General features: G+C 42.5%; 1 protein-coding gene across 2 annotated transcripts; it reads right to left on the bottom strand.

Annotated features, from left to right (window-relative positions):
* Nucleotides 1-5,791: 5,791 nt before the first annotated feature.
* On the bottom strand, nucleotides 5,792-12,786 carry rbm45 (RNA binding motif protein 45). 2 transcript variants are annotated; one of them, XM_030787099.1, is made up of 10 exons: nucleotides 12,284-12,786; nucleotides 11,769-11,891; nucleotides 11,520-11,646; nucleotides 11,227-11,346; nucleotides 10,956-11,132; nucleotides 10,494-10,623; nucleotides 10,211-10,307; nucleotides 9,558-9,721; nucleotides 7,638-7,863; nucleotides 5,792-6,061 (listed from the first exon to the last, which is right to left on the bottom strand). In XM_030787099.1, the coding sequence occupies exons 1-9, from the start codon at nucleotides 12,551-12,553 to the stop codon at nucleotides 7,671-7,673; spliced, it is 1,401 nt and encodes a 466-aa protein (XP_030642959.1). In that variant the 5' UTR covers nucleotides 12,554-12,786; the 3' UTR covers nucleotides 5,792-6,061; nucleotides 7,638-7,670. The 2 variants fall into 2 exon arrangements, with proteins under 2 accessions (XP_030642959.1, XP_030642960.1); XM_030787100.1 differs by having other exon boundaries at nucleotides 7,655-7,863.
* Nucleotides 12,787-13,287: the final 501 nt, after the last annotated feature.

Here is a 13,287-nt window from a genome sequence, read left to right as displayed (position 1 = left end):
GCTCTAATGTCTCACGGTGTCTGTTTCCATTCCTCTTCACGGCATGCATCAAACAGGAACTGTCTATTCTGAATGACATTCAAATTTAGCACTAACGGCTACCAGCACATAAACACAAGCAAACTGAGACTCAAAAACAACAGAATCTGACTTGGAGGTGCCTCAGAGGTAGGCCCTCATCTGGACGACCGGGGCAGATTATCAGACAGTTCACATCCACAGAGAAAAATCAACACCTTTTCCTTTCTTTCAGAGACAAGAAGCAGTAGGAGAATTTAGCCTGTTTGGTGAAAGCAGCGGTTTAGAGTGTAGCCTAAAGTTTCCACGTGACAGTACCATCAACAACGACACACACTCCACCATGTCACTGTCAGGGATGTAATCCATGTGGGCGGGGCCGCATCCTCCTTAGTACCTAAATCCCTGGACACAAGCATATGCTCAGGGCCTCTGTGGGCTGGCTGGGAGGGGCCAGAGTAACTAGCTCAGAATAGCCACTCCATCCACATCTTTAATGACTGGGGTAATATTAAGCAGCTTACGGCCATATCCAAACAGATCTGGGGATTTTTCAGTTCACACGGTACCACAACACCGTCATGTACATGTGAAGATTTTTAGTCCCCCTCTCAAACAGTCTTGACTTATTCATGGAGTGACCCTGTTTTCCGTTGAGTGAATGTTGCTCTGAACTGAACTGACAGCCAGAAGAGCTCTTATTTCCTCAACATGTCATTCAGCTGCACACACAACACACAATATGCTACGTGCATAAGGAGCTAACCCCGCAGTTTCCATTATTTCACTGTAAAGTAACCCAAGAAAAGCCTGCTCTAAAGGCTTGCCATGCCATTGGCTGGGCAGTTTGTATCCATGGTGATGACATCATGCCAGTGTTGCATAATTTACCAAAAAAAAAAAAAAAAGGTATCTCTACTAATGAAATAAGTTCAGAAAGAGTTTACTGTATGTTTTTATTCCAACCTGTGGCCTCATGATAACTGGGGGTTATGGGAGGTAATAACGCTGTTATATTTTATTTATTTATTTGTCTCTTTAAGCACCAATGACAGATAAGCATATGGCACCGGTGGGGTGCCACCTCAGTTAAGGCTTTGAGATTCTGAGCATTACCTGTGCTCTGGTAAAACTTCCTGCCAGAGTGAAAACAATACCACTAACTGATAGCCACACAAAAGAGGCCTTTTCAATCCATCAATAAACGACATGTCCAGTAAGTGTCAGAACCGGACCGGAGGCTGTTTGATTACCTGTCAGAGCAGCAGTAAAATTACTGGGATTATCCCACTGGTGGGCACCCTGATGAGTCATGTGACTGCCTCTCTTTATTACATCATCAAAATGCAAAGAGAAAAGCTCATGTAATTAACGTCTGTTTTTCAGACTTCAGTAACACAGAGCATCTCCACCAGATCAAAGCTTTATTGCTGGCCTCTGATATAGAAAGGTGCTAATTATCTTGAAATGAATACCTACGGAGAGAGGATTCTGTCAAACACTCAAATCCATATCCACCAAAAGTGCTTTGTTGCAGATTGAGGTAATGAACCATTAGTTGTTATGAGTCTGACAGGTAAATACTGTTTTACCTTAACAGAGTGACAAAACATATATGTTCATTATCAGTTTTGTCCTTTCAGATGGTTTTGAACCTGCATGCTTTGTGAAAGCAGACTCTGATGGGACCTCGGCTTAAATTATTTACTAAATACCATTTGGCAGGAGAATAACAAAATGGCAAATGTTATAAAGGATGTTGACAAACATGCTGAAACACACAAAGACCTTTTTACCCTTTAAACGAAATAAAAACCCTGCCACCAAAAACAAGTCATGAATCATTAACAACGTACAAGCCAGGAATCTCATTTAAACCGCCATCTTATTACAGAGAAGCATCGAGACTGAAAAGTGGCGTCTATTTTAGTCACACTGTAATGTTAGTGCTTGACCTTGATTTTAAGATCTCCGAAAAAGCAAGTCAGGCTATGTCCCGTCTAGGTGCTCATTCCGTTACCGGCTGCCTGGATGCTTCATTAGGCCGGAGTGCCAACGGGCTCAGATCCTGCGTTGGCTAATCTGGTATTATCATCATACGTGGCACACAGTTGGTCTCCCTATTTAAACCAAGTTTAAGATACATGAAGGTAAATACAATTGCCTTAGACACTTCACTTAATCGACGCAGTATGCGGGGAGAAAAAAGGTAAAGGGACAGTCTAGCTCCTAGACACAGGTCACTGATCAATGTCCTTTTCGTACCTTTCCCGGCTCGTTTCGGGGCATACCGACACATTACCGTAAATTTCCAATCACAGTATTCATAATTATCTGCTCAAGAAGAGATGGGGAAAATGAGTTTCGTATTTAAATGATCCTTCCTTAGCGTGACAATATAACCGTCATTCATTTTTGCCCTAATCAGTTTATGGTTGACGGGAGAACGAATCATATCAAACTGTGTGTGCAAATCCCATCACACGAAAATTTTCCCCAGCTGTTAAAAATTTAGCCAGCCGTTTGGTCAACATCACTGAGGAAAGCCAGGAAGCAAGTCAATTACCACTGTGAAAATACCTACCAATGGTTCGTTGCACGGAGCATATCTTGCCTCCTCTTGGCACTGGGGACTGATGATGTGAGTTTCCAGCGCTGTAATCTGAGTCGGTCGGTTTTCTCGTCAGAAACTGTCTGCATTACTTTGACCGTCCCAACTACGACACGTTTTCATAGTAGTGAAATTGCAGGGTTCTTGGATTACCGACAGAAAGTCAGGAAAGTGCTGTGTATGCCCAATTTAAACGCGGTTAACTGATGCTCTACGATGCTCCTCCCTGCGGTAAGGAAGACTTGAGGGGTGAAGTAATGAACGGAGTGGATTACAGCAAGATGATCACACTGGTGCTGAGCAAAACAAGGAACCGGAATTTCTCCTACTCATAACGGCAGAAACAAGGCAGTCACCATTAGCGCAGAAAGATGAACGGCCACTCAAAATCACTTGTAAAATATTATGCTGAATAACTGAATACATCGCTAACAAAACGGAATATTCACAATTTCAGACATTAGTCAGAACATGAAAACTTCAAGATGAAGGATAACTGTAACTATACAGTTACATTATTATGAGTAGTAGTAATAGTAGTAGTACTAGTGTTCTTGCTTTGTTGTTGTTGCTGCTGTTCGCTTATGTCCATTTCTGTGGAGTCAAAACCTCTTTAAATGTTTGTGGCATTAATTCCCCTGTATGGTCGAGCTAAATAGTGTTTATGGACTTCTGTGTAAGCCTCTGAACCACATCAAAACAGGACTATGCTGGGACGGAAAAGATATCCATTATCGCTGTCATAAACAAACATTACCGTGGAACTCAGGACTTAACACCGTCCAGTAGGAAGGCTATTTAAATAATGTTATATTACGGATCCTTAATAAGTGTGTATTTACATAACAAATACACATGTTGGAGTATTACACAGAATAATGAACAAGTGTTTTTTTTTTCTTTCTTTCTTTCTTTCTCGAGAATTGGCGGAAAAACCAGTTCTGGTCCTGGATAAGTTTGGACCAAAACACAAGCAGGAGTGAAGCCATTCTGAAACAGTGAGTCAGTAGGAGCATCTGTCTCAGTATTTCACTGTATATAGTGTAGGCCTGACAAAGAGCAGAGAATAAACATCTTAGACCTCGGCTGAATTATTTTGTACACACACAGAGCGCAGATCTAATGCAGAATGCGGCAAACATTACGCATGTTTCGATGGTTATATTAAAGCAGCGGAAATAATGAGGACTAAGGTTCTGCGAACCAGGCGAGTAGGCTAATGGACAATGGCCTGGTCGCATTACTACAAAAAGCAACTCATTCATCAAACTGTACGATCAAATCACTTGACAGCTTCAATTATCATACAGAGTACCGTGATAAATTTCTGCCATCTAGTGGATTAGCAACGACCTAACAGAGCTGCCAGCTGCGCTTTCACTGTATCTTTACCGTTGTTAACGGTCATCTTTAAGCTTTTGGAGTACGTTGTAGCCTGCTGTTGAACCTGTTTAAATGTCCATCGCATCCAACAAAATGAGCAGTTTTAAGGCACAAATGACGTCGCTGATACTCGAGATACGGAAGCCTTTTTATTGCCAAAATAATAATTAAAGTGTAAATTAATAGGGGAGAGATTACAGGAGAAACAAATGAAAAAAAAAAGTTTGTACTCGCAATTAAAAACAAATTACCTTAATCTTTTATACTGATATTGATTTCAGCGATAAGTAAAATTTAAAAATACCAAATACATCAGATTAAATAAATAGGCTACAGCCTATAAATTAACTTTATTCAGTAGAAGTGACTTACTTATTTATTTTCCTTAAGCCATTGCTTTCTTTCATAACATCTTAACGTCTGTACATACATACATATTCACTTTGCCGATTTATTAATTTTCTTCTGCCTACACGCAAATGACTACTGTAGTCGGATGTGCTCAGGCGCTCTTACCCCCAGCGTAAAATAGACGCCGCCGCCGGCGTGGCCAGAATGAGGACAGTAGTAACTCGTGGGTAGTACCAGTGATGGTCCTTGTTCCACATAGGCCTACGTTTTTGGTAAGGTGCAGACGATGAATATATTACCGAAGAATGCCACAAGTAACGAACGAAGCCATCACCGTCACTGAACATTTTGGAGGTTACAATGTTCATTTCAAATTATTTATACTCTGTAATATTATCAAATGTTCAAAGGCAACTAATCACTCTTAAACGTCTTAACATTAGTACTCTCTGTCTTTTCCCCTCACTTCGCTTCTCAGGCCCTTCGACTCAAAATCCCATGCGACAGTTATCACTCTGCCGCTGCGGAGACATTTGTAGCACAAGTCAGGCATGGTCTACCCAGAGCAGCCAAATCCAGCCTAAAAGAATTACTCATTGCGAAATTGACGTGTGTTCCCTGGTTCACCAAGAAACTTACACGTCACCTATTACTTTTGTTCGTTCATTAAACAAAATAAATGAGCTTAAATAAGCTGTGTGCTCTAAAGGCAGTTGTTGGAAGACACTCATGACCTTAAAACCTCTCCAAATGTGCTTCAGTTTAAACTGCAGTTATGTTTAAACTACAAGTGACATCTTAGTAATAAGGTTTTAGTATTGGCCTAAATTTCTCCCTCTCAAAAGCATCGAGTTTCGTTTCCAAATTCTCCAACTTAATCGATAAAAGTTGGAGAATTCAGACAGATCAGAGACATTCAATGGTACTATGACAAAATCAGTCACAAACATCTGACAGGTTTGGAGTGGACACTCAAAAAAGCTGTTTTTTTTGTTTGTTTGTTTTTTTTCAGTGCACAATGGCACACTTCACTTTAACACAATGAAATTCTCTCGCCAAACAGGCTCTGTTGCTAAGAAACAACGACAGTGCATACTGATGGGACAGTGACATTTACCATATTACTGAAATAATAAACAGATTATCAAAGCTTAGCACCGATTTGCAAAAAATCATAGTCCCGCTTTTGTTTCTGCTCCATAAAACAGCTTTTAAATGACACTTTACAGGACTGCTGAAGTCAATAAGGAGAATTTGCTCTGAATTAATAAAGCGCACATTCATCACACGCCAGTCCTGAACCCAAACGACCTCTGTGAAAAAGATCTGTTATTTAAAGAACTGCACAAACACTTCAGAGGTTAGGAACTTGTTTTTTTATTCAGAACATAGTAAGTACACATGACAGATTCAGACTCCTTGTGTACTTTGTGTATTCCCAGAGTCTGACAAAGGCTCTTCATATCTATAATCTTCTGTGTTCAATCTTTCAGTTTACACATGAATACAGCAATTCTCAGTTATGGAGTAGGGGCAGTATTAAACCATGGACAGAGGAGTTAAAAGAGTGTGAGTGTATGTGTGTGTGTGTGTGTGTGTGTGAGCGCGTGACAACGGCAGTCAGTGTCCGTCGTTTATGTGGTCCTGTCACGGTCTGTTCGGTCAGTCATGTCGAAGGTCATGTCACTTAAGAACACTCTGTAAGAACAAACACACCACAACCACAATTATACAGCAAGACTCCACTCTGTGTGTGTGCGTCACAGTCTATCATGTTCTCACTGTAGTCTACCACACTGTTGTGTTTTCAAGCAATGGGGCTGTACACACACACACACACACACACACACACACACACACACACACAAGTTCAAGATATTTAGATAAACTGTTAAGCTAACATCTAAAGTTTAATCTTGTCCTTGGCCTTGTATTGATCTTAAGAACAGTGCCATTATTTAATACAGAAGTAGGTAAGAAAGGAGAGAGGGGAGTAAAGGAGAGAGGGGAGGAAAGAGAGAGGGGAGGAAAGGAGAGAGGGGAGTAAGGAGAGAGGGGAGGAAAGAGAGAGAGGGGAGTAAAGGAGAGAGGGGAGGAAAGAGAGAGAGGGGAGTAAAGGAGAGAGGGGGGGAAAGAGAGAGGGGAGGAAAGAGAGAGGGGAAGAAAGAGAGAGAGGGGAGTAAAGGAGAGAGGGGAGGAAAGAGAGAGAGGGGAGTAAGGAGAGAGGGGAGTAAAGAGAGAGAGGGGAGTAAAGGAGAGAGGGGAGTAAAGGAGACAGGGAAGGAAAGAGAGAGGGGAGGAAAGAGAGAGAGGGGAGTAAAGGGGAGAGGGGAGGAAAGGAGAGAGGGGAGTAAAGGAAAGAGGGGAGGAAAGAGAGAGGGGAGGAAAGGAGAGAGGGGAGGAAAGGAGAGAGGGGAGGAAAGAGAGAGGGGAGGAAGGGAGAGAGGGGTGGAAAGAGAGAGAGAGGAGGAAAGAGAGAGAGGGGTAGGCAGTGTTAATTGAAACAACACTGCTGACTGGCTGTCTGATCTTCTCCAGTGTTTTAAAGTGCTTTTGAAGTGTTTGAGTGTCAGACGACTATTTCTTTGAGAAAAAAACTACAGTGAACTCAGAGCCCAGTGCCATAATTACCTCCGAGTTTCCATAGCTGAACACTCACATGTTAATACGGGTTTGTGATCCCAAAGCGCGCGCACAAACACACACACACACACACTGAGAACACATATTACCCACACCATTCTGCTCATGTGTCCAGCCCTCTAATCCACTATACTCCATTAACAGGCAACTCAATTCAATTCATGTCATGTCATGCAATTACACTCTGCTGACAGCATCACTGCTACATGTATTCACTGACAGATTACGATCAAGTCATCAGCAAACTGAAATAATGTCATTAAGCCCATATTGTTCAGACCATGAAAGCAGCTCTATTCTTATTATCTGAACAATATTAAACTCTGTATGAAACACGTAAGATATTGTTTCAGTATCATTTCTGTATGTATTAAGAATGGTATTCATCAGTGCGTAAAATGACTGGAGAAGTGAAAAAGTGTTCAGTCAGTCAGTTAACTCAGTTTATGAACGATGAGTTGGGTTTAATGAAACAGTGACTTCAGCGTGTCCAGTCATAACAGAATAAGAATGATCAATAAGGAACAAACAGAAAATCACCAAACAAGATAAACTAATCGACTGGGCACTGGGTGAGATTTAAAACTACACAAACGATGACACTGAAGAGAAGAGGGAACATGAGTCTTACCCTCTGGCGTTCCTTACCCGGGCCGGCGCTGGGTCAGTACGTCCTCTGCCGTTTGTGCGACTCCTCTTTGGGCGGGTCGGCGAGCATCACCTTCATCTTCACCCCGTTCACCACTTTTCCGTGGAGAGCAGCCATGGCGTCGTTGGCGTGCTTCCTGTCTGCGTACTTAATGTAGCCCACGTTCCGGCCTGGCACCAGGTACACCTCCAGCAGAGAGCCAAAGCGACTGGACAGAGAGAAACAGACAGGAATGGACAGAGACACACACACACACAAGGATGGACCGAGACAGACACACAGGGATGGACAGAGACAGACACACAGGATTGGACAGAGACAGACTCACAGAGATGGACAGAGACAGGGACACAGGAATGGACAGAGACAGGGACACAGGAATGGACAGGGACAGGGACACAGGAATGGACAGGGACAGGGACAGGGACACAGGGATGGACAGGGACAGGGACACAGGGATGGACAGGGACAGGGACAGGGACACAGGGATGGACAGGGACAGGGACAGAGGGATGAGTTGTGGAGCTCACACTACACACCACTGCCATAACCTTACACCAGTCTGAACCAATGTGACCTACTGGTGGGTTTGGTGGAAATGACTCACTCACAGCAACCTACACAGGCTATAAGAGCCAGGCCAGAGTAGCTGAATGAAGAAACAAGAGCTCCATGGAGCAAGACTGTACTACACACATACCCCTTTACCACCGATGCCAACCAGGTGCTAGTGCTGGGCTGGTGCTAGTGCTGGTTCAACTTGCGAACCTTGTAAGAACCGGTTTGCTTTTCCACGGGCTAGAGAGCCCCCACAGAGCTGGGTCATTACGTCACTGTACACGTCTGTATATGCGGCCTACCTCAATGCTTTCAAGCGGCAGAAAAGTTAACCAAACATACTAAATGAAATGACTAACATGGCATCATGGAGCATACATGAAGTATGTGTCTCTACATTACGAATCAAAACTGTTTCTCTGCATAACAAGATACCATTAATCCCCTCACGTTTTCGTGGTTCAGTCATTTTAAACAGCAGTTTTCAATGACACACGGGCGTATGGAATGCCTTGTTTTGGCACTGATAGTCAGGCCACGCTTAGTTGAAATAAAGCTTAGTTTTTAAATGACGTGCAAGATAACAAGATACCATAATTCCATTACCGCTTTCGTTGTTGAGGCATCTTAATCGGCGATTTTCAATCAATCAATGACACATGTTCTTATGTAATGAGTTGTTTATAAAGTCCATGCCCATTATTTAAATAAGAGTCTCAGTTGTAGACAGAAGTTGAGAATCGTAGAGGTGGTCGGGTACCCCGCCATGTTTCCGTGTCTGCTTCGCAAGGGAGTATGTTTTTTTTTTTTTTTTTAAAAAGTGGCAGTCACAAACTTTTAGTTGGTCTTGTTGGTCAGAATAATCCCGCCCCTAGCCCCTGACGTAAGCGGTTCTTGATTCTAGCCCAGCAAAGTGTTGGTGCCACTCTGGAACCAGTTTTTCTGGCCGACAGCCGGTTCTTTGGCTGTCGAAACGCAAAGAACTGGTTCGAGATAAGGCACCAGCTCTGAACCAGCACTGGAACTGCCTCGGTGGAACAGGGGTACCAGACTGTACTACACACAGACAGTAAGAATGATCTTAGGACAGAACTTTCAGTGTCTACCCTGGGGCTTCTGCAGGTTCACTTCTCATTCAGTGAGAGAAATTAAGACTCAGAAATGCAGGTGAAATTACTGTCAATCAATTTGACTTCTTTCATGAGTCAGTGAAACACTTGCGAACAGACAGTTCTCTCTGAGAAGATATATTTTAATGATGTTCATGAACAGCTACTCAAACCAGCCACGGACTATACCGTCTAGTTCTGTATTCAAATCCAGTCTGATTTACTGCATACGCACCAGAACACATCCTCCAGCACGTCCACAGGCAGTGGGGCAGGGTTGAAGATGACGAACAGCCTCTCTTTGACAGGGCTGTCTGGGGGGGCCAGTTTCTTCTGAGGGGGGAGGACAAGATCGGTCTGGATCCTGGGCTTCTGTGGGACCAGCGGAGCAGCGTAACCCTGTCAAATGCATTTTCATTAACCATTAATTACTCCAAAACCGAGCATTCAGGAGACAATCAGTGTGAGAGAGAAAGAGCATTAAACAAAAGAACCAGGGAAACAAACACTCCTGCATACGACATCTTGCTAAACTAATACGAATTCCTAAATTCACTTATCGATCAATTCTCTATTTATTTATCTCAGACAACATCCCCAATGACCACTGTGCTGGCAGCAACACATCTCACCCAGGTGTCGAATGCAGTAAATGAGAATTAAAATCAGAGTATTTTTTTTTAAGATTTCCAGCTGTGCCAGTCTCCCTGAATCAGACAGCTGCTGAGGGAGGCTAAACCCCAGCCATGCACCGAAACATCTGGCCTTACAGTCTCCTCAGAGGCCCTGGACGCGCCTACACACTGTCCTGCACTGACTCTGAGTTCAGTTTCTCAGGTGTGCGTTAGAACCCCAGCACTGGTATAAAGCAATCCAAATATTCCTTACAGCACTGGCCTTCATGAGCTGGGGTCCAGACGGGCCGTTCCAAACCATCGACATCATCTGGGCTGCCACCAGCTGCATGGCCATCTTCCCCACAGGACTACGGGCAAGCAGAGTTACGTTTTAATATTTCTGTTTTGAATAAAGGCATATCTGTGTCTCCATGGCTGAATGCAGAAAAAAATGTTAAATTAGCCACAGAGAAAGCAGGGCGATTAATTTGACATATTTGATAATATGTACAAATGTGTTTTTTGATGTTGTCTCAAGCAAAAACTTTGTCCACCTCGTCCTGTCCTCTCCGTCGTCGATGTAGGTCACGGCCAGACGGTTTCCCGGGGGATACTCAAAGCCGTTGAGTTTCTCTTTAGCATACACGGCTGAACCCAGGTTGTTGTAACGGATCATTGCCTGTCCTGTGAAGGACATGGAGAATTTGGTTTCCAATCAATGGCACTCATAGGTCCATTATCTGATGTGTGACACACACCTTAGCCAATCAAATGCCTTGGTTTCTTATACGCAATCATGAAATGTTTTCCACATGCCAAAGAATTTAAGAAAACAAGACCCGACTGTACTTTCACATCTAGTAACTACTGCTACAAAGGAACGGTACACATTAAAATATTAATCAATAAATAATTTCATTATTTTTTTTCATATTACAATATTATTGTCCAAGATCAATGCCGCTACAGACAGGAAAAAATCAACTGACCAATCAAACAAAAATAAGACAGCCTACCTTTGCTAAAACCATACTGATCCCTCTGCATCTCACAATACTCTAAACCTGGGATCAGATCGAAAAGGCCGTACACTTGCTCCTGGGTAAGAGCAGCCCGTGAAGACACCATCAGACACCTGGTGATGATGTCAGAGTTCCAGGATTCTCCCGCGCCATAGTGACCTGACTCTGGTGCTGAGGGAGGGCAGAAAGAATCGTTTCAACCCAGGCAAGATAAAAATGTCTCCTAAGCTTACACTGATGTAGAAAATATGGAATAAGTTATTACCGAAGGGATAGGCACTCATGCCATGGTCAGCTCCCGCGTGGTCTGACCGCGGGTTGCTGAAGTACTCGTTGTCTGCCGATGAATTTTTGGTTCTCGGCTCTGCAAGAATTGCCCTAAACGCTGAAAATAAAGACAGAGAAAACCCAAAAGCGAGCGTTTACTTCTCTCTTTGAAAACTCTTCAAAATTCTGAGAATAAACCTTATAGGTAGAGCAGATAAGACTTGCATCGTTAGCAATATTTTAGGAAGGAAATCAGTCAGCGCGCGATAAACCGGGAGGTCGGCGACTTACTCTTATCACAGTTCTCTATCGCCGTGGCAGCTTGCGAGGGTTTATGATAGCGCACATAGCCAAGACCTTTACTCTCCCCAGTTGATTTATTCTTTATGATGACGGCATACTCTATATCTCCATATTCCTGCGGAGTCGTCAGACACAAAATCAGATCAGACGGAGCAGTCTGGGCATGCCGTAAAACAGAGCACGATAAATCTATACGTATGCATTTGGATGTTGCAACAATGAAACTCGTGGTGATACCTTGAACGTTTCTTTCAGGTCGTCTTCAGTAAACGTTTTTGGAATCATCACAAAAATTCTGGTCAGTTCTTCGTCTTCCACATCTCTGTGGCTCCCGGAGGATCTCGACTGGGCTATGAAAACCTTGTACAGCAGAGAACCAATCAATATCAGAGTCATATACTGTCAGATGTTCTAATAAAACATTACACCAATCTCAAAAAATAACAGTTTACACAAAGATTACGAGAAATATGCCTCTTTGTGACATGGGCATGAAATGGTTGGCCGAGTATATCTATTTGATGTTTGACTGTTGTCATCTGTACAGATTAGCCAACGGTCATTTTCCCTGATTTCATTCATCTGATTTCGGCGCTTGTTGGAGAATAACGCGTTGAATTGATCTACCCTTGTGACATAATATTAACAGACTACTAATTATGGTATAAAGGGGATATGGCTATGAGAGTCTGAATTTATCACTTCGCAGGCCTGTAAATATGTTTAAGTGCTTTTGTAGCTTTGTTGTTCACCTTAATAGGCTTGGTTCCTTCGGCCAGGGTTTTCCCGTGCATTTCTTCCATAGCGGTGCATGCTTGAGACGATTTGGCAAATTTGACAAATGATACTCCTTTAGACTCCTTAGTATTCTTATCTTTCACCATCCAGATGTCTTGTATTTCTCCGAAGGGAGAGAAATGTTGCCGAATAGTGTCCTCTGTTATAGATTTGCTAGTGACGAGAAACAATCGACTGTTTGGGGGGTCATCTAGGTACGACGCTGGCTTGTTGTAGTCGTCCATTTTTTTCTGGCTTTTTAGCTGGCTCCCTTAGCCTGTTAGCAATTTGTGTAAGTTAAACGCGCTCTTTTATATATCATTACACAACAACAAGAAGTCACAGAGACTACAGAAACATTTAAACGACTGCTCTATAACTTTATGTTACCGCTAATTATACAGTTCTAGTCCTGGTTCTCCGTGATGACATATAATATTTAAAAAGTGCACGCGATCGAGCTGTACTTAAGGATACCTACTTGAAGAAAACAGCACTATTTTAAAGATGGCCGACATCTTCTTTCATAATAAAAGTCATAAAAAGATCGTTGCAAGGACGATCAACATGACGTTTATTATTATTATTATGATTATTATGATTATTATTATTATTATTATTACTACTACTACTACTACTACTACTACCGAGGTAGATTTCAAACATGAACGATACGAGGAAAGAATTGTTTATTCGCTACACACACTTAAAAGAATATTTTGAGATAATATATACAGTAAGATACAATCTGTATTGTTCAGACTTTTAATATTTGACATAATATGCATATACCGCGTTCTTACGTAAAGCAATTGTTATCAAATAGCAACAGAGCTACCTATATATCTGCCATTAAATTCACCTGCACTATGACAGTACTTTTGGGTGATCAGTCTTCTCATGCTGAACCGAGCCTGTAGCGACTTATGTGTTATGCGGGCTATTAGTCAGCTCATGTCTCCATTGGTAATGCACTTTT

This window comes from Chanos chanos, chromosome 10 (genome assembly GCF_902362185.1).
Source record: "Chanos chanos chromosome 10, fChaCha1.1, whole genome shotgun sequence".
Taxonomy (NCBI): Eukaryota; Metazoa; Chordata; class Actinopteri; order Gonorynchiformes; family Chanidae; genus Chanos; species Chanos chanos.
Note: the sequence above shows the minus strand (reverse complement) of the source record. Positions and strands in the feature narration are given on the sequence as shown.

Bases quoted from the DNA above. Each gene is read 5' to 3' on its own strand.
- rbm45 (XM_030787099.1), bottom strand. From the start codon at position 12,553: ATGGACGACTACAACAAGCCAGCGTCGTACCTAGATGACCCCCCAAAC. The intron at 11,133-11,226 runs GTAATAACTTAT...GCCCTCCCTCAG, and splicing joins CATGAGTGCCTATCCCTTCG to CACCAGAGTCAGGTCACTAT. The intron at 10,624-10,955 runs GTAGGCTGTCTT...TGTCCTTCACAG, and splicing joins TCAGTATGGTTTTAGCAAAG to GACAGGCAATGATCCGTTAC.